Raw genomic sequence first — 22,079 nt, 5'->3', positions numbered from 1 at the left:
ATCTCCATGGAAACATTGAACCAATAGATCAACCTAATCAATACTAATAAGCCTGCCCCCACAAGATTGCATCAAAGATAATGGCATTTTGGGGGATATAGTACATCCAAACCAGCACATAGGTTTAGATTCTTTTTTTAACAGCTTAAATTGGATGCTTTAGTTCATTAGTTTTCAGTCTCCTTTTCTTACAATCTTAAGTGTATAAATTTCCTTTCAAGCACCACCCAATATATAATATTTTCTAATTTCCATTATGATTTCTGCCTTGACTCGTGAGTCTATTTAGAAGTATATTTTAACATTTTTAAATACTTAGACTTAAAAAATTATGTTTTTGATATTTTAAATTTAAAATTTAATTAAAATTTAATTGCATGGTAGAAAGAGAATCTGCTTGTCTACAACTAATTCTTTGAAATTTGTTGAGACTTTGCCTAGTATATGATCAATTTTTGTAAATGTTCTGGGTGTGCTTGAAAAGAATCTGTATTCTCCAATTTAATATTCTGCATATATCCATTAAGTTAATATTATTGTTTTGGTACAGATTTTTACTATTATTATTGATTTTTGCCTAATTAATCTACCAATTAAGGAGAGTTGTAATTTCTCCTTGTAATGTTGTCAAACTTTGTTTTGTGTATTTCAAAGGTATCTGTGCCAGTTTGATATATTATGTCTCCCAAAACGCCATTATCTTTGATGCAGTCTTCTGTGGGCAGACATATTAGTGTTGATTAGATTTTGGAATCCTTTGGGTGTTTCCATGGAGACGTGATTCATTCAACTGTGGACAAGATAATTTCCATGGAGGTATTGCCCCACCCATTCAGGGTGGGTCTGAATTAAATCACTGGGGCACTATATAAGCTCAGACAGAAGGAGGGAGCTTTCTACAGCCTAGAGGGACACTTTGAAGAATGCACAGGAACAGAGAGAGGAGCTTCAGCTTACAGAGACATGTTGGAGACGGCCTTTGAAAGCAGACTTTTGCTCCAGAGAAGCTAGGAGAGGACAAATGCCCCAAGAGGAACTGAGAGTGACATTCTGAAGAGAAGCTGAAGCCTAGGGAGGAACATCCTGGGAGAAAGCTGTTTTGAAATCAGAACACAGACGCCAGCCATGTGCCTCCTCAGCTAACAGAGGTTTTCTGGACGCCATCGGCCATCCTCCAGTGAAGGTATCCAATTGCTAATGTGTTACGTTGGACACTTTATGGCCTTGGGACTGTAACTGTGTAACTTTTATAAAAGCCAATCCATTTCTGGTGTATTGCATTCTGGCAGCATTAGCAAACTAGAACAGTATCTTATTAGGTGATTTAGAAATATTTTTTTTCCTTGTTACTTGAATTTCATGACATCACTTCCATGACTCTGTTTATTTGCAATGATGTTTTTGTCTTAAAGTGTGTTTCCTCTAAAATTAATATAGCTTTACCAGTTTTCTTTACATTAATTTTTTTAAATTCAGTTTTATTGAGATATATTCACATACCATAGTCATCCACAGTGTACAGTCAGTTGTTCACAGTACTATCATATAGTTGTGCATTCATCACCACAATCACTTTTTGGAACATTTTCATTACTCCAAAAGAAAAAAAATAGAAATAAGTATAAAAATAAAAGTAAAAAAGAACACCCAAAGCATTCCATTCCGTCCCTCCAGTCCCACCCTATTTTTCATTTAATTTTTGTCCCCATTTTTCTACTTATCTATCTATACTCTGGATAAAGAGAGTGTGAGCCACAATGTTTTCATGATCACACAGTCACACCTTGTAAGCTACATAGTTACACAGTCGTCTTCAAGAATCAAGGCTACTGGGTTGCAGTTCTACAGTTTCAGATATTTCCTTCTGACTATTCCAATACACTAAAAACTACAAAGGAATATCTATATAGTGCACAAGAATACCCTCCAGAATGACCTCTTGACCTATTTTTGAAATGTCAGCCACTGAAGCTTTACTTTTTTTCATTTCTCTTCCCTCTTTTGGTCAAGAAGACTTTCTCAAACCCATGATACTGGGTCCATCCTGGGGACTCCTCATCCCGGAGAGTCATTTCCCATGTTGCCAGGGGGATTTATATTCCTGGATTCATGTTCCATGAAGTGGGGAGGGCAGTGAGTATACCTGCCAAGTGGGCTTAGAGAGAGAGGCCATGTCTGAGCAATGAAAGAGTTCTCTGGGGGAGACTCTTAGGCACCATTATAAGTAGGTTCAGCCTCTCCTTTACAGTAACAAGCTTCATAAGGGCAAGTCCTAAGATCAAGGGCTTGGCCTACTAATTTGGCAGTCCTCAATGCTTGTGAGAATATTAGTATTTTCCCAGATGGGGAAGTTTAATATTTCCTTATTTTCCCCCAATTCCTCAGGGGGACCCTGCAAATACATTTTTATTCTCTGCCCAAATTACTTTGGGATATATCAGGATTTCACACTAACCTGTACAAACCTACCAGCTCTCCCTTCCTATTCAAAGTTCCACATAATTATGGTGTTTGAATAAACTGATTGTACAAGTTAAATTATTTAGTGTGCTATGGAAAATACGGATCCTGTATTGAATAAACATCTCTTCCCTTGGTTTCACATGGAAGTTGAAGTTTTAAAACACCATCAATATCATCCTTTTTAGTCTTAGTCCTAACCAGATCTGCTTCATTCATATCTCTAATTGAAGTCTGAACTCTTTTTCAGCTTTTTTGACAGTTGCTGTATGAGGTAATACTGACAGTCCTAGCTGCCGAACTCTGAGTCTCATATGTCACACAGATACCCAAAGTTCCAGAGACCGGCTAGGTTATAAACGTAGAGCTCAGCATCTCAGAATTTAGAGATAACTGTTACAACTCAGGAATAGATGTGACTGCAGTAAGAGCTTACAATCTAGAGACCATTATGATAAGCATTCCTCTGATAAGCTGTACTCTAAGATTCGATTCTCAGAGTTTACACATTATATTTAGTCCATATTAGTGAGGCATTATGTTTGTCTTTTCATTTCTGGCATACTTCACTCAAAATGCTGTCCTCAAGATCCATTCACCTATTTGCATGTCTCACAGTTTCATTCCTTCCTGCAGCTGCTCAGTGTTCTATTGTATACATACACCATAGTTCACCATTCTGTTTCTTAGTCGATGTACCCTTAGGCCACCTCCATCCATTGCAAATTGTGAATACTGCCACCATAAACACCAGTGTGCAAATGTCCATTTGTGTCCCTGCTCTCAGTTCTTCCATGTATATACCCAGTAATGAGGTTGCAGGACCTTATGGCACCCACTGTCCACCACACTGTCCTCCAGATGGGCTGTGCCATTACTTCCCCACCAACGGTGAATAGGTACATCCCTCTCTCCATGCTTTCTCCAGCACTTGTATCCCTCTGTTTATTTTTGTTTCCCTGCCATCTTATAGAGATATGTACAATCATCCATGGTATACGATCAGTTGTTCACAGTATTATCATATAGTTGTGCATTCATCACCACATTCAGCACTTGAACAAATACATTACTCAAAAAAATTTTTTTAAAAAGAATAGAAAAGATAAAAGATAAAAATACAATACAATACAATACAATAATAAGGTCAGACAATACCACCACCACCGAGAATCCCATACCCCTCCCTTATATCCCCCTCTTATAGACATTTAGCTTTGGTATATTGCCTTTGTTACATTTAGTGGAAGCATATTACAATGTTACTGTTAACTATAAACTCTTGTTTGCATTGATTACATTTTTTTAACACCTTGCAAGGTTGACATTCATTAGTTCTACAAGTAAAAACATTTTTATATTTGTGCATTTAGTCACCATCATTGACCATTCTAGGTTTCACTAAGTTATGCAGTCTCACTCTTTATTGTCTATCTTTCCTTCTGCTGTCATACATACCTCTAGCCTTCCTTTATTTTAATTTTTGCTTGGTATATCTTTTTCCATCCTTCTACTCTCTACTTCTCATACCCTGTGTTTTAGAACTGTTTTACCAATTCCCCTCCTCAGGTCTACTTTCTCTTTTGTACTGCTTTGGAAGCTATATTTTATTTCTTTTCTTTCAGGGGTTAATTTGGATATTTTTGCATACATATTTAACTTAACAAAATCTCTAATTAATACTCACCTCTTTCTCCTGAACAATGCAAGATTACCTTAGAATGTTTTAACTCCAGTTACGAATCCTTACCCCCAAATATAAATGTTATTATCGTCTAGTATTTTAGTTCCTTCTTGACTTTTAACTCCATGAATAAGACATTAATGCTGTTATTTTATACAATTAATGTTTATTTTGTTTTACCCTCATATTTATCATTTTCTTTGCTCACCTTCTTATTACATCTTCCTTTGAGATAATTTTCTTCCTGAAGTACATCTTTTGGAGGTTCTTTTCTTAATGAGGGTGTATTGGTGGGAAACTCAGTTTTTGTTTGTCTGCAAATGACTTTATTTTGCTGTCATCTTAAAGTTTCCCTGGGTATGGAATTCTGTATTGACTATTATTTTCCCTTAATATTTTGAAAATTTCATTTCATTGTCTTTTTGTTTCTATTGCTTATGTTCAGACATCAGCTGTCATTTTCATTGTTATTCCTTTGTAGATAATTTGCCTTTTCTGTCTGGCTGTAATTTCACTATGATGTAGCTAGGTATGAATTTTTAAGAATTTATCCTGATTGGGATTTCATGGGCTTTCTGACATTGAGGAATGGTGACTTCCATTTGTTTTGGAAACCTCTTAGCTACTATCTTTTCCCATTCCTTTTCTTCCTTGTGGAATTCTGGTTAAATATATGTTGGACCTTTAGTCAATTATTAATTCAACAGCTATGTATAGGGCACTTCCTATGTGTCAAGGCTTGGTGGTGATATAGAAGAGAATAAAACAAACAAAATCCCTGACCTCATCGACCGTATAGTTCTCAGTTTTTCTGTCTCCTAATATTGCATCTCCCCTGTTGCTTCTACTGTCTTCTTTTGCAGATCTTATTAGATGTATATTTGGTCTTTTCATTCTATCTTCTGTATCTCCAAGTCTTGTATTTTCCATCTCATGATGTCTTCGTACTGCTTTCTTTGTAGTCATCAGATCTGCCTTCTTATTGCTTACTTTTTCTCTTCAACTGTGTTTAATCTGATTTTTAACTGTCCTTTGGTTTTAAAGTTTCAGTATTATAATTTTTATTTCTAGAAATTCCATTTGGTTCCTTTTCAGATTTTCTTAATCATTTTTGATAGTCTCTTGTTCCTTCAACACACTTTTTTTTTTTTTTAAGTTAGGAATTTTCATTTCCTGTGTTATATTTTTTCCTGTAATTTTCAAACTTTCTGAAGCATGTGTTTTTTTGTTAAATTTAATTTTATTGACATTTTTCACATACCGTACAATTATCCAAAGATCCAAAGTGCACAATAAGTTGTCCACGGTACCACCATATAGCTTTGCATCCATCACCACAATTATTTTTTTTTTTTCAATTATTGGAACATTTTCATTATTCCAGAAAAAGAAATAAAGACAAAAAAAGAAAACTGAAATTCTCCCATTCCCCTAACTACCCACCCTCCATTATTGACTCATAGTATTGGTATAGTACATTTGTTGCTGTTGATGAAAGAATGTTAAAATACTACTAACTGTAGTACATAGTTTGCAGTAGGAATATTTTTTTCCCTATATACCCCTCTATTATTAACTTCTAGTTATAGTGTCATACATTTGTTGTAGTTCATGAAAGAGATTTCTAATATTTGTATAGTTTATCATAGACATTGTCTACCGCAAGATTCACTGTTCTATACATTCCCATCTTTTAACTTCCAACTTTCCTTCTGGTGACATACGTGACTGTAAGCTTCCCCTTTCCACCACATTCACATACCATTCAGCACTGTTAGTTATTTTCACCATAACTTGCTACCGTTACCTCTGTCCATTTCCAAACACTTAAGTTCAATCTATTTGAACATTCTGCTCATAATAAACAACCACTCCCCATTCTTTAACCTTGTTCTGTATCCTCATAACTTATATTTCATGGCTATGAGTTTACATAGTATAATTAGTTCATATCAGTGAGACCATGCCATATTTGTCCTCATGTTTCTGACTTATTTCACTCAGTGTAGTGCCCTCAGTGTTTCTTCATCAATCTGTTTTTTTTCAAAGACAGTTTTGTTCACCCACTATACTTTCCGTCCTAAGTAAGCAATCAATGGTTCCTTGCATAGGCATATATTTATGTATTCACCACCATCACCACTATTTATATAAGGACATCTCCATTTCTTCCACAAAGGAGGAGGAAGAGTCAAAGGAGGTAGAGAGACAAAAGAAAAAGAAAGAAAGAAAGAAAGAAAAATGACAGCTAAAAAGCATCAAAAGGAAAGATAGTTAACCTAAATAGAATAATAGAGTCAGACATCACCAATGCAAGAGTCCCATACACCTCCCTTATGTCCCCCTCTTAAAGGCATTTAGCTTTGGTATATTGCCTTTGTTACATTCAAGGAAGTATAATACAAAGTTTCTGTTAACTATACACTCTAGTTTCCATTGATTGTATTTTTCCCCCAATACCACCCTATTTTTGACACCTTGCAAGGTTGACATTCATTTGTTCTCCCTCATGTAAAAACATATTTGTACAATTTATCACGATTGTTGAGCACTCTAGGTTTCACTGAGTTATACAGTCCAGTCTTTATCTTTCCTCTTTCTTTCTCGTGTCCCACATGCTCCTAATCTTCCTCTTTCAACCATACTCACAGTCATCTTTGTTCAGTGTACTTACATTGCTGTGCTACCATCACCCAAAATTGTGTTCTAAACTTCTCACTCCTGTTTCTTCCTATCTGTCTATACTGCTCCCTTTAGTATTTCCTGTAGCACAGGTATCTGGTTCACAAACTCTCTCATTGTCTGTCTGTCAGAGAATATTTTAAACTCTCCCTCTTATATTTTTTTTTTTTTTGGATTTTTTTTTTTTTTTAAATTCAGTTTTACTGAAATACATTCACACACCATACAATCATCCATGGTATACAATCCACTGTCCACAGTATGATAACATAGTTATGTGTTCATCACCACAATCTATCTCTGAACATTTTCCTTACATCAGAAAGAACCAGAACAAGAATAAAAAATAAAAGTGAAAAAAGAACACCCAAATCATCCTCCCATCCCACCCCATTTGTCCTTTAGTTTTTATCCCCATTTTTCTACTCATCCATACACTAGATAAAGGGGGGTGTGATCCACAAGGTCTTCACAATCACACTGTCACCCCTTGTAATCTACATTATTATATAATTGTCTTCAGGAGTCCAGACTGCTGGGTTGGAGTTTGGTAGTTTCAGGTATTTACTTCTGGCTATTCCAATACATTAAAACCTAAGAGGTGTTATCTATATAGTGCATAAGAATGTCCACCAGAGTGACCTCTCGACTCCATTTGAAATCTCTCAGCCACTGAAACTATTTTGTCTCATTTTGCATCCCCCTTTTGGTCAAGAAGGTACTCTCAGTCCCACGATGCCGGGTCCACATTCATCCCTGGGAGTCATTCTGCATTGCCAGGGAGATTTACAACCCTGGGAGTTGGGTCCCACATAGGGGGGAGGGCAGCAAGTTCACCTGTCGAGATGGCTCAGTTAGAGAGAGAGAGGGCCACATCTGAGCAACAAAGAGGTATTCAGGGGGAGACTCTTAGGCACAATTATATGCAAGTTTAGACTCTCCTTTGCAGTAACGAGCTTCATAAGGGCAAGTCCCATGCTCAAGTGCTCAGCACATGAAACTGCCAGTCCCAATGTTTGTGACAACATCAACACCAGTCCAGGTGAAGCTATCCAACACATCCGCATCTTCCCCCAGATCCTCGGGGCTGGGGAGGGTCTCCCTCATATTTGAAGGACACTTTTACCAGATACAGGATTCTTGGTTGGCAGTTTTTCTCTTTCAGTATTTTAAATATATCACTCCACTTCCTTCTTGCCTCCATGGTTTCTATTGAGAAATCTGTACATAGTTTTATCAAGCTTCCTTTGTATATGATGATCGCTTTTCTCTTGCTGCTTTCAGGATTCTCTCTTTGTTTTTGACGTTTGATAATCTGATGATTAAGTGTCTTTGTGTAGGTCTGTTCAGATGTATTCTGTTTGGGGTATGCTGTACTTCTTGGATCTGTAATTTTATGTCTTTCATAAGAAATGGGAAATTTTCATTGATTGTGTCCTTTATTATTGCTTCTACTCCTTTTCCCTTCTCTTCTCCTTCTGGGACACCCAGGACACGTACATTGCTACACTTCATGTTGTCATTCAGTTCCCTGAGGCGCTGCTCGTATTTTTCCATTCTTTTTCCTATTTGTTCTTTTGTGTGTAGGATTTCAGGTGTCTTGTTCTCCAGTTCCTCAGTATTTTCTTCTGCCTCTTGAGATCTGCTGTTGTATGTCTCCATTGTGTTTTTCCTTTCTTGTGTTGTGCCTTTCATTTCCATAGATTCTGCCAGTTTTTTCCAGACTTTCGATTTCTGCCTTATGTTTGCCCAGTGTTTTCTTTATAGTCTTCATGTCTTTTGTTTTATCTTCCCTGAACTTGTTGATTTGGTTTTTGATTTGATTTAGCATATTTCTTTGAAGATCTTTAACAGATGGTTGCATTAAAGTGAAACAGTATCTCAGGTGTATCTTGATTGAGGTGTAACTTTGTTTCTTTGAGCCATATCTTCATTTTTCCTACTATAGATGATAGTTTTCTGTTGTCTAGGTTTCTGGTTTCCTTGGTTACCCCAATCAGATTTTCCCAGACCAGAAGAAGTTCAGGTCTCAGAACAGGGTTATATTCAGGGTGTATCTTAGAAGAATGACAGACTTTCCTGTGAGGTCTTCAGTCACTGTGCTTTTCCTGACCTGCCCAGCAGGTGGCACCTGTCAGCTTGTCACTCCCGACTGGTGTAAGGAGATTTGGCCCTTTCAGTTTCTATTTTGGCTGTTTTCCCCCAGTCTCTGAGGTGTGGTTCTGAAGGAGAAGCTGGGCCCCCAGGTCCTTTCTCTTTGGGAAGATACACTCCCTAGGGAGTTATCATCTGCATTTGAATTGTCTCTCTGACTCTGTTATCTCTACCCCTGTCTGGGTCAGAGTGCTGTGAACTGAAAATGGCTGCGGCTCTTTCTCTTCTGAGCCCCTCAGGTTGGGAGAGAGAAAAAGGGACAGAAAGCCCCCTTTTGGAGCCAGTACATGGCCCCCCAGTTTCAGTTGTCAGCCAGAGGTAACACCTGGACTTCTGGGTTCCCCCTCCTGGGACAGATGAGTCTTCTGGTTCTTTAAGGTCAGTCGTCACTAAAAGCCTCTGTCTGCTTGTTGGGGGTTTGTAGCTTGTATTCACCAGTCCACATTTGTTAATTAAAACCCCAGTTGGAGTTCAGTTGAGCTACATTTGCTTGCTGGGAGAGTGCTACTTTCTACCACAGCAAGGTTTTGCAACTAAACCTGCCATGGGGGAAGGGTGTCCCTGCACAGGTTCACAGTTGTTACTTACAGATTTTATGCTGCGATCTCAGGCATTCCTCCCAATCCAGGTTGTTGTACAATATGTGGACAGTCACGGTTGTCCCCCAGCAGTTTTTCCAAATTATTTGCTAGTTGTTCCTGGTTGTTCATTAGTTGTTCCAGAGAACTAACTAAATTCCATTCCTCTCTCTGCCACCATCTTGTCCCCGCCTCCTTCAACATACTTTTAGTGTCTTCTTTTATATCTTTGAATAAATAAACCATACTTATTTCATATTCCCTATCTGAAAATTCCAGTGTCTGCAGTTTGATTTCATAATTTGTTGCTGATTCTAGCGCATGGCATTTTGTTTCCTCAAGAGTTTAGTGATTTTTTTTTTTTTTAATTGTAAGCTCATGTTACTTGGGATTTTATCATTCTTTGAGGCCTGAGTTTAGTATGCATTTCTGCACTGAAGATTTGTGTTGCTTTCTCCCAGGCACCTGGGGCACTATCAAAATTGTCAAACTAAATTCTCATCTTAAGGTTTATTTGGTGTGAATCCAAGCTCAACTAGGTGAATGCAGGCTTATGGTGAGGAATTCTCAAGGGAGCAATTTTTCTCCCTGTATTACCACCCTTGGTAATAATAAGTAATAATTACTACTCTTAGCATCTCCCCCAAAGCACTGATTTAAAAAAAAATCTTAGTAGGGGGTTCTCTGGCCTTGAATTTCTGATCTTAAACCGTCAAAGCTCTAGGCTTTGCCTCCTCATCCATTGGATAGAGCTCCTTAGTACCCAGGTTCTAGGCCACTAGGGACGGTTAGATACTCACAGGGCAATGCCTACTCCTCCAGATCTATACTTTTTCCTCTAAGGAATTCTCTTATTTTGTTGCTATTCAGCCATACATTAAAATTTTATACAGATGTAAAATTCATACATACGTATGTACATATTCACACACATGTATTTTAATATTGAGGTTTTGTAGGTATGCTGTGAGACCCTTTAGTCTGCTGTGTTGCTGGAAATGGAAGTTCCATATATATTTTTAAAAGCTCCTCTGGTTATTTTGATGTTTACAAAAGGTTGATATAAATGATGGTTAAAGCTCAGGGTTGGAGGGCAGAAGCTGCAGGTTTGGGAGCATGTATGGTGCAAGAACACAGAATTAACCAATGGTCACCTCCATAGAGGAGGAGGTATGATTAAAGCAGGCTGAGAAGAAGCTGTGAAATAAGATTAGAGCCTGGAGATGTTGTTATCCTGGATAACAGAGAATTTTAAGAAAAAAGAATTGGCCAGTGGCCAACAGTCTCAAGCTTTAGACATGACAAGTAGGATGAGAATTAAAAATAGACAAGGGATCTGGCAATTAGGAGTTCAATTGTTTTCAGTCCATATCTGGATCCCCTTTTTGGATTCAACATTGTATTATTCCTGGTCCTGCTGATTGTTTAGTTTGCAATTCTGTATATCTGTCTTCTCATTTTCCTTTTGTCTTCTAATTTTGTCAGATTTATATTCTTGAAATTATTTTTGTTGAAGTGAAGTTGAAAATAAAATAGGGTATAGAAGAAAATAATACAATTTTAAAAATCTCGCTACTTCAGTATTACTAGTGTATATTATGAAGTACTTATGGGGGAAGAACAAGCATATAATACTTTTCTATCCTGTGGCCTACATACATTGTTTATTCTAACATTTCTTCTTAAAAAGTTACTCCTCCCTTCTGGAAAACAGGACTTTTACTGTTTATTTTAAACCTTGCTCTAAAATTGTCCCATAAGGAAGTCAACAGAATTATATTACTTTTGGGTTACTATATAAGAAAAGTATTGTTAGACATTGGTAGGGTATTTGTCAGCATCTTTTATAGATGGTTATTATATATTTTTGTCATGTTTCAGATGAGGAAAAGAAAAATGCTGAACAGTAACAAAAATGGTGATTCTGTCAGAGTTCTCAACCCTATTATAAAGAATAAAACATTTTAGTATTCACATATGAAGAACTTCTAGATCATGGGAATGCTGGGAGAATTAATGAATAAGCATAACATCTATGGTCCCTCTGAGAATTTTCCCTCAATTAATTAAAATACTTTTTTTTGTTATAACCTGTTTTTAGGATGCTTATTTTAGTTTGCTTTTTATTTTTAATCTTGTTTTACGATTGTAACTTGGAAGCAATCAAGTGAGGAGACTTGGGTTGGCTTGCTTGGTAGTAATGCATTAGATCTTCTTTGGGAATGTTTACATATATAGGCAAACTGTTTATGTATATTATTGTAATTTAAATTTTTCTAAAGTTTATATTCTTTAAATTTTTAGTGCTGCTTATGTAAATAATTTTCAGGGACCTAAAAATATTGAATAAATTATTGCTTGTTACTTTTAAACAAGCCATGGGGAAGAGAAAACTCTGATTTTAGCTACTGATTATTTATCATTTTTTGTAAAGATTCACAATTCCTCTATACTTGATCCAAACTGTTAGACCAATGTCTTTAGAGCAGATAGCAATGTTTGAACCAAGGGAGTTTATATTATGGTAACAGTCCTTTTCTCCAAAGTTGTTTTGGTTGTCTGAGGGGAGAAAGTAATAGACAAATCAATCATTGTTAAAATATGATGTTTTATTTAGTTAGTTTCTCTCAATTTAACCATTACTATTTGTAATGTTTCTTCTACATAAAAAAGCGGTTTTATTATGGAAAATTTTGGTTAAATTCTCTTCTCTTAAAATGTTTAAAATTTCAGTGTAAAGGCAATTAATATGTATTGTTAACAAAGAAACTACTTGTTCTTTAAATTGTAACATAATTCTGAATAGTTCAGCAATTAAAATAATACAGTGAATATTTAAGTGGTGCTTAAGACCATTTTCCTGAGAATGAGACAAAATTGAAGCTCAGTAAATATATACTAGTGTGTTTTCTTTATGTAATTTTGAATCTCACATAAAAATTGTGAGAGTAATCCTTTTGCCCTTCCCAAGTGAAGCTTCCATAGGTACAGTTGAGTTGTCCTTCTGGCTTGCTTTAAGGGCACTTAAGCAGTTTTAAAAACTCAAGTACTAATTTCGTAGCCTTTGCCAGCTGAATTTATTGAAATAGGTCAGACTGGATAGAAACTTGTTTCCCAACCCTTAAAAAAGTCATTATGTGTTCTTCTGTTTGTTGGAGAATGGTAATAATTCGTCCACAATGACCACAAGTCTAGAGCAATTTCAGAAAATCTAGATAGCTAGATTTTTCAGGTACAGGAAATTACTTAAGATCCTCTCTGACTTTATTATCCCAGTGGATCAAAAGCAAACACACAAAAACAAAATAAAAAAATAAAAAGCAACCCCTTTCCCCCAAAAAAGAAAACATAGACAGTGCTTAGATTTTTTAGAATAGAAACACATACATAAATATGCACACACACACACAAAGAAATCTATTAAATACATTTGTAAAATGCAATTAATTCATTGGGGAATTATTTTCCTTTATTTTTCCCTTTTTGATTGTAGGCTATTCTTTTCTTCCCATTCAGTTTAATTAAGGCAAAAATTTAAAGCAACTATGTACTATATGGCTGACACTGGTTTTCCTTTGAACTGTGGAAAATCAAATGTTCCATACATAGGAACTAAAATTCTTGTTTGGGTAGCAATTAGAAAATAGTAGTCATGTGACAAAATATATTATACTAATACTATAAATATCCTGACAAATTAATAATTAATTCTCAATATGTTTTTAATTTATAAGGGAAGGTTTCATGGAGGATTTGGGATTTGAGAAGATTCTTAAAGATTGGATATGAGTTTATAGAAGAGATAAATGAGTAAGGAGCAAACAGCATTATCACCTTGGAATTTTAAAGTGCCAGAGAGTAACTTAAAGGTGTTTTGGGGCAAGAACCATATAATGAGCACCATATTAAAGCAGCCTTGGCATAATTAAGTAGTCTGCCATCACAACTTACTTAATGTTGTACATCTAGTATGGGGAAAATCAGAGACTCAGAATGAAGTCTTTTGTACTTCAAATCCTTGCTTGTACACTGATTATATTAGCATCCTTACTATATCAGCATTCATTGTGAATCTACTAGATGCCATTGAGAATCTATTAGGTGCTACTACACCCTCAGAATACAAAAATGAACAAGACCTGGTGCTTTCTGAGAGACAGACAGAGGTTTGTGTGTATTTATATAAAAATGTGTGTATATTATGGGTAATTCCTTGTACCAGTCACTTAATGTGTCTTGTGATAAGCTCACAGTGGGAGTATACCCTTGGGTGGGAGATTCTAGCATTTATGGAATATTGGTATAATATAGGCACTAACTGCAAAAAATTTACTTAATGTTGTATTCACTTAAAAAAGTAATGGTCTGCTCTGAAGCTGGAGAAAATCTGGGTTGGTTAAATGAGAGATAATATGTCATTCTCCAATGTGGCACAACTTCCCAGGGGATTGATTAGTATATTTGACTGTATGTGATTTTCACCTTACTTGCTGATTTTAACCTGTGACTTGACTGTCATCCTTGGGCTTTTTCACACTTGTAGTCAACTGTTGGTTAAATAGTGGATGTTTACTATTTACTACTTGGAATTATGTTTATATGGTTTTAAGTGATTTAAGGCCAATAATCTTCCTAACCAAGATGTGAGGTAATACAGAGTTGGCACTAAGAGTATGGATTATGTATGCTCAGCCTGAGTTCAAAACAGACTTTGCCACTTATTACCTGGTTGACCATAGTGTTTTAGTGTTTCTGTTTTTCCAGCTGTGAACTGGGGATGATAATAATACCCACTTCATAGGGTTGTTGTGTATAGCACATAGGAGGAGCTATCAAGTGTTACTCTATTAAAGGTCCACTATTCATTATTTGCAATCTTGAAATTCAAAAGCTTTATAGACCACAGGTTATTTTATAACTCATTTGACAGCAAATCCTGACCTAACAAATGTTTTTGTAACATATAGTCTGTTTTTGTTCTGTACTTAACCTTACGTTATTTATATTTAGTTTGTAAAAGCCTGTTTTAAATTACAGATGTTAGTTGTTATTATTGCTTTTGTGATACTTATTGGGCAGTGTGGTTGACAGTCTCATGAAGTAAAAATAAACTTAGTTATTCCAATAGCCCTCTAGGCAGGTAGCATTGATTCTATTTTTAATGTACTGAGGCTTCAGTAATTTGCCCATAGTCAGATAGCCACTAAGTAGCATTGTTAGGACCCAGACCTCATCTTTCTGACTTCATAGTTTTTGGTGATTCCTGTGTTCCTTTTCCTAACCTATACTGCCTCTATAATTTAGAAAAATTCCATAAGGAAATAAAAATCACTGATATATTAAAGTATATTAATGTCTTGCTCTTTATCTTTCCTCTCAGGTGCTGGGAAACCCCCTATGTTTGGTGATTATGAAGCTCAGAGACACTGGCAAGAAATTACTTTTAATTTACCAATCAAGCAATGGTATGGATAATTTTAACTTGACTCTATTGTTATCATAGTCAATACAAATTTTTTAAACATTTTTTAATTTAAAAGGAAATATGCTATTTTCTTCATCTTGAGCACCTCCATTTCCTGCATACTGATGCCATTATCATATACTAAGTTTTCTATTTTATGGGTAACATAATTGTATTCTTGGCTATTCTTTGGTAAGTAGTTCTCAACAGAGATTTTGATATAAAATTGCATGTCATATTGAGTATGGAAAGATTAGAGAAAAGTGATAAATTGTAGCTTTTGGCATAGTGCTTGGTGGGGAACAAATTGATTCCAAATGTGAATACAGTCAACCCAGCAGGGTGAATGGTCATTCTCATAGTAATCTATCCTGAGATATCTGTGATTGATATCAATGGTCTCCTGTTTTGACACAGATAGTCAAGAGTTGACTATAGTACACATTCTCATTCCTTTTCTTTATTAAAAACCAGAAATGTATAGCTCAAAGAATAATAATATGATTAGGTTTTGACTGTGGTCTGTGAGTTTTTAAGAATTATGAAATGCCTGAAGTATTCTGGTGGTAAATTTCAGAGTGTTGAAGTCTATGTCAAAGAGTGTGTGGCATGAGAAACCTGCATGGTAGACTCAGAAACAGAGTCTTACAAAGAAATGTGATTTATCGTAAGTTGATCATAAGCTACTTCAGGAAGGTCATAAGAAATTTAAGAAATATGATTTACTATAATAAATGTCAGAAAATTTCTTTTTATGAATGGATATACTGTGGAAACCAAAAAATGAACACCTGGCAATTGTAAGAGAAACCATTCTGTTTCAGAGTCATATTTAAAGGGTGTGATGTCATATTTTTAACTTTTATTTTCCAAGAGTCAAGTCTTTCTCCTTTTATCTAGAAAATCTAGTGTAATTAGTCAAAACTCTTTCATATGTCTAAAATATAGAATCAGGATTGATCATGTTAACTTTAAAAATGTCAGTTTTATGACTCTAAGTTAAAAAGAAAACCCATGTTACTCCATTTCAATAGAGAAGATTGAACTTTCTTCTTTAATTTTATAATGAAAATTCCAGATGTGTGCTATCAGGAGCACTTTTGGCAGCAAGTAATATAAAACCTGAGTAATAGTAGCTTGAGCAATAAAATATTTATCTCAAGAAGTAGGCCTTTGCGGGGCTGGTAAAGTGACTCAATAATAGTAAGTAAGGACTCAGGCTTTTTCTATTCTTCCTCTCTGCCATTTTTTTTTTTTTTTAAAGCATGTTAGTTTTTCATCCTTAGTCTTTTCACCCCATAGTCACAAGATGACTGTCAGGGCTATAGGCATTATAACTTCATATAACCATGTTCAAAACAGGAATAATAATAATATCTTCTTTGTACCTCTTTTTGTCCAGGAACAAAATCTTTCCCATCTTTAAAACCAATCATCAGCAAAACAGAAATGCCTGACTTAGTGCAGGCATGGTTATTTATACCTGGGGCTAGGGGAAGGGTCCACCTTACCCTGACACATTGCTGTCTAAACAAAGTCAGGTTTTATAAATCAAGGGGATTGGTGGGAATGACTGTTTATTTCAGCACTGTTTATAATAATGGGAAATTTCAAACACTCTAAATTTCTCTAAGAGGGAAATGATTGAAGTCTCTTTCACCTTGTGCACATGTGTGCATGTTTTTTCTAGGTAGATTCCTAGAAGTGGAAGCTCTTAAGTAGACAGTTTTAATGGCTAACAATACTAGAGTATCTCTTTCCCGATATCCTTACAAACATTTAATAATACCTTACCAACTGTTTCAGTTTGTTAAGCCTGCCAGAATGCAATATACCAGAAATGAGTTAGCTTTTAACAATGGGGATTTATTAAGTTACAAGTTAAAATTCTAAGGCCATGAAAAATGTCCACATTAAGGCGCCAACAAGAGGATACCTTCTCAGAGGAAAGGCCACTGGCATCTGGGGTTCCTCTGTCACATGGGAAGGTACATGGTAATATCTGCTGTTCCTTCTCTCCCAACTTCTAGTTTCAAAATGACTCTCTCAGCTCCTATGGGTCCTTCTTGCTTCTTCCTGGGGCATTTTCTTTCTTAGCTTCTCTAAACTGTCTCCAAAATGTCTCTGCCTTTTATCCTCTCATAGAGGACTCCAGCAAGGGGATCAAGACCCACCTTGAATGGGCGGGGTCACATCTCCATGGAAACAACCTAATCAAACGGTCCCACCCACAATAGGTCTGCCGTCACAAGACTGGATTAAAATAACATAGGCTTTTCTGGGGTACATAACAGATCCAGACCAGCACACCAACACAATGATACCCTTATCAACACTTAAAATTTGCATTTCCTTGAGTATTTGTGAAGTTGGGCATCTTTTCATGTTTTCTCCGAGTTAGGCACTTGGGATTTATCCAGTGATAAATTTATTCCTTCCTTCATGGAGTGTACATTCTAGTGAGGGAATATTGACAATTAGCAGTAAACAAAACAAATAATATATTACAAAGTATGTTATAAGGTGATATATTCTTCTGAAAAAAGAAAAACAGATTAAAATAGAGCATGGAAATGGGAACTGTTGTGTTGGTGGGAGGAATGAGGGCCATTGTTTGAGCAGGTTATAGTATTCAACAGTGATTAGTGTAGGCCTTATTGAGAAGGCGAAATCTGAGAAAAGTCTTGAGGGAGACTTTGCAATGCAGATACCTGGAGTACCCTGCAGATGCCAGGGAACAGAAAGAGCAAGGCCACTGTGCTGGTTTGAATCTATTATATCCCCCACAAAAGCCATGTTCTTTTAATCCAGTCTTGTGGGTGCAGACTTACCATGGGTGGGACCTTTTGATTAGGTTGTTTCCATGGAGATGTGACCCACCCAACTGTGAGTGAGACCTTTAGATTAGATTATTTCTGTGGAGGTGTGACCGTGCATATCTAAGGTGGGTCTTGATTAATTTACTGGAGTCTTTAAGAGCTCAGGAGCCAACAGAGACCCAGATGCTTGGAGATGCAGACAGAAAGACATTTGGAGATACTAAGCTAAGAGATGAAGCCCATACTTTGTCCTAGAGAAGCTAAGAGAGGACCCCCAGGTGCTTAGAGAGAAACACTGGAAGAACAAGCAAGGATCTACAGGAACTGAGATAGAGACGCTAAGAGAGACATTTTGGAAAAAGCCATTTTGAAACCAGAACCTGGGAGCAAAGGACCAGCAGACCCCAGTCACATGCCTTCCCAGCTGACAGAGGTGTTCTGGTTGCCATTGGCCTTTCTTCAGTGAAGGTATCCTCTTGTTGATGCCTTAGTTTGGAAACATTTATGGCCTTAGAACTGTAAATTTGTAACCTAATAAATCCCCTTTATAAAAGCCAATCCATTTCTGGTATTTTGCATAATGGCAGCTTTAGCAAACTAGAACCGCCACTAAGGCAGAACCATGCCAGGCACATTCAAGGAATAGGGAGGCCAGTATGATTGGAACAGCGTGAGCAAGGGGGAGACTAATAAGCGAGGAGGTTTGAGAAGTTACAGGGGATCAGGTTATCTAAGACTTTGGGTTTTATCTGAGTGAAATGAGAAGTCAAAGGATTTTTTTAAGTTCTGTTTTTTAACTGCTATTGCTGGTATGTAAGAAAGTTATTCCTTCATCTGAATGCTGATCTTGTGACCATCTACATTTTGAACTCTCTTCTTCTAAGTTTTAATAGTTTTTCATTGAATTTTCAAGGAAGACAGTCAGATGACCTGTAAATAATGACTGGTTTGTTTATTTCTCATCACATGGCCTGTGACCCTCAGGTACAATGTTGAATAGTGGTAGTAGTAACTGACATCTTCATCTTGCTCAGGACTTTAATGAGAATGCAGCTAATATTTCTCCATATTTTGTTGTAGGTTTCTGGTAGTTTTATCAAGTTAAGATATCTCTCTATTCCTAAGTATATCAAACAGCATTCAGTTTTAAAAAGTAGGAATTGGTGTTGAATTTTAGCAAAAACCAATTCTTTTAAGACTCTATCACGGTCATGATATTTAATATTTTTCTTTAACCTTTTAATATGGTGAATTTCCTTGATAAATTTTCTGATTTTGTATTTTTGTTGTAAATCCTACTTGGTCAAAACTTTTAAAAATTTATGGCTATTTTTAATTTGTCAGCATTTTATGACCATTGCCTCTTTAATTCTACTTCTTCCTTTTGGAAATTCTTTAGGTAGTGTTTGTGGATGGTTATCTTTCTATCTTTATTTCTTTTCTGAAAAATTTTTATTTTGCTTTTACAATAAATGTTAGTTTGAATATAAAGTTCCAGGTACAAAATTACTTTCCCCGGGACTTTGAAGATATATATTGCTTCATCTTTTTGTTTCCATATGATGTGCTATTGCTAATTTACTCTTTCAAATTCTTCTTTATGCTCTTCTAGAGTCTTCTTGATTTCCTTTATGTCTTTAGCCATCTTGATGAAGTTGTTTTGGAGATTTGTTTATACTTCTTTAATTAAGTGGTCTAAATTTTGTGTCTCTTCTGTCTTTTTTTTTTTAATTTAATAAATTTTATTTTGAAATAAATTCAATCTTACAGGAACAGTTGCAAAAACAGTACAAACACCATACATAGAACTCCATCATACCCCGACCCCCCTCCCCCAATACCCCGATCCACCACCTTTAACATCCTGTCACACCACCATTTCTTTCTTTCCCTCCCTCTCTCCCTCCCTATCTATCATCCATCATCTATTGCTCTGTCCTCTGAACATATGAGAGCGAGCTGCACATATCTTTGAACAAACAATGTAATTCACATATACCTTTCCCATGGACAAGAACATTCTTTTATGCAATCTCATTAAGCACAGCTAAGAAGTTCAAGAAATTCAACATTGATATAAAGCTTACATTCTGTTTCCTTTTTTTTTTTCTTGTATCCTATCTGTGTCCCTTTGAGCCTCCTCTCCTTCATCCTCAGATCCCATCCAGGATCATCCTTGGCATTTAATTGTCATCTATTTAGACTGTCTTTTTTTTTTTTTTTTCCCCAATTGTGGAAACATATATACAGCCTAAATCTTCCCATTCCACCCCCTCCCTAGCATTCCATTAGTGGGATTAATCACATTTAGATTGTTGCAATGCTGTCACCTTCCCACCATCCATTTCTAGAAGTTTCCCTTCACCTCAAACAGAAACCCTACTCTAGTGTCTTAACTCCCCATTGCCCCTTCCCCCACTTCTTGGAACCCCTACTCTACTTTTCATCTCTTTCATCATATTCTCTGATACTTTCTTTGTGTTTACCGTGGGGCGTAAATTTAACATCTTAAATCTATGACAATCTTCTATAACAATCTTGTTTTTCTTTGATACAAACTTAACTTCAATATGACACAAAAACTATGTTCCTATACTCCATCGTTCCCCCACCTTTATGTAGTTCTTGTCAAAAATTACATATTTTACATTGAGTCCAAAACCACTGATTTATCATTACAGTTTATGTATTTTAGATCCTGTAGGAAGTAAATAGTGGAGTTATAAATAAAAAATACACTAGTATTGGTATTTATATTTACCATGTGATCTTTACTGGAAATCTTTATTTCTTCTTGTGGTTTCAGTCACTTGTTTGGTGTCCCTTCCTTTCAGCCTGCTCAACTCCCTTTAGCATTTCTTATAGGACCTGATTACTGGTGATGAAGTCCCTCAGCTTTTGATTATATGGGAATGTTTTCATCTCCCCCTCATTTTTATCCTCCAGGTGTTTGTGAATTCTCCAAGTCTCTGATAGTTATTGACTTCTATTTATATTCTGTTGTGGTCAGAGAATGTGCTTTGAACAAATTCATTGTTTTTTTTTTTTTTTTTTCCCATCTTCGTTTTATTGAGATATATTCACATACCACGCAGTCATACAAAACAAATCGTACTTTCGATTGTTTACAGTACCATTACATAGTTGTACATTCATTACCTAAATCAATCCCTGACACCTTCATTAGCACACACACGAAAATAACAAGAATAATAATTAGAGTGAAAAAGAGCAATTGAAGTAAAAAAGAACACTGGGTACCTTTGTCTGTTTGTTTCCTTCCCCTATTTTTCTGCTCATCCATCCATAAACTAGACAAAGTGGAGTGTGGTCCTTATGGCTTTCCCAATCCAATTGTCACCCCTCATAAGCTACATTTTTATACAACTGTCTTCGAGATTCATGGGTTCTGGGTTGTAGTTTGATAGTTTCAGGTATCCACCACCAGCTACCCCAATTCTTTGGAACCTAAAAAGGGTTGTCTAAAGTGTGCGTAAGAGTGCCCACCAGAGTGACCTCTCGGCTCCTTTTGGAATCTGTCTGCCACTGAAGCTTATTTCATTTCCTTTCACATCCCCGTTTTGGTCAAGAAGATGTTCTCCGTCCCACGATGCCGGGTCTACATTCCTCCCCAGGAGTCATATTCCATGTTGCCAGGGAGATTCACTCCCCTGGGTGTCTGATCCCACGTAGTGGGGAGGGCAGTGATTTCACCTTTCAAGTTGGCTTAGCTAGAGAGAGAGGGCCACATCTGAGCAACAAAGAGGCATTCGGGAGGAGGCTCTTAGGCACAACCATAGGGAGGCCTAGCCTCTCCTTTGCAGCAACCGTCTTCCCAAGGGTAAAGCTTATGGTAGAGGGCTCAACCCATCAAACCACCAGTCCCCTATGTCTGTGGTCATGTTAGCAACCATGGAGGTGGGGTAGGCGAATACCCCTGCATTCTCCACAGGCTCCTCAAAGGGGCACTACATTTTTTTTCCTTGTTTTTCTTTTTTTTTTTTTTAACTTTCCCTTCTTTTTTAAATCAACTGTATGAAAAAAAAGTTAAAAAGAAAACAAACATACAATAAAAGAACATTTCAAAGAGACCATAACAAGGGAGTAAGAAAAAGACAACTAACCTAAGATAACTGCTTAACTTCCAACATGTTCCTACTTTACCCCAAGAAAGTTACATAATATAGCAACATTTCTGTGAACTTGTTCCTACTATATCCATCAGAAATTAACAGACC

At 36.3% G+C, this 22,079-nt stretch overlaps 1 protein-coding gene across 8 annotated transcripts in view; it reads left to right on the top strand.

Moving 5' to 3' along the window:
* ALG6 (ALG6 alpha-1,3-glucosyltransferase) overlaps positions 1–22,079 on the top strand; it is a 124,173-nt gene that overhangs the window by 7,788 nt on the left and 94,306 nt on the right. For all 8 annotated transcript variants that reach the window (XR_005215338.1, XM_037827030.1, XM_037827026.1 and 5 more), the window contains exon 3: positions 14,939–15,023. Coding sequence is in view for 7 of the 8 variants with exons in the window: in XM_037827030.1 (XP_037682958.1) it covers positions 14,939–15,023 (85 nt within the window). In the remaining variant the exon portion in view is untranslated. The remainder of the gene's footprint in view (positions 1–14,938; positions 15,024–22,079) is intronic.

The sequence above is a fragment of the Choloepus didactylus genome, chromosome 2, assembly GCF_015220235.1.
Source record: "Choloepus didactylus isolate mChoDid1 chromosome 2, mChoDid1.pri, whole genome shotgun sequence".
Classification (NCBI taxonomy): Eukaryota; Metazoa; Chordata; class Mammalia; order Pilosa; family Megalonychidae; genus Choloepus; species Choloepus didactylus.
The sequence above is the reverse complement of the archived record's forward strand: the minus strand, read 5'-3'. Positions and strand labels throughout refer to the sequence as shown.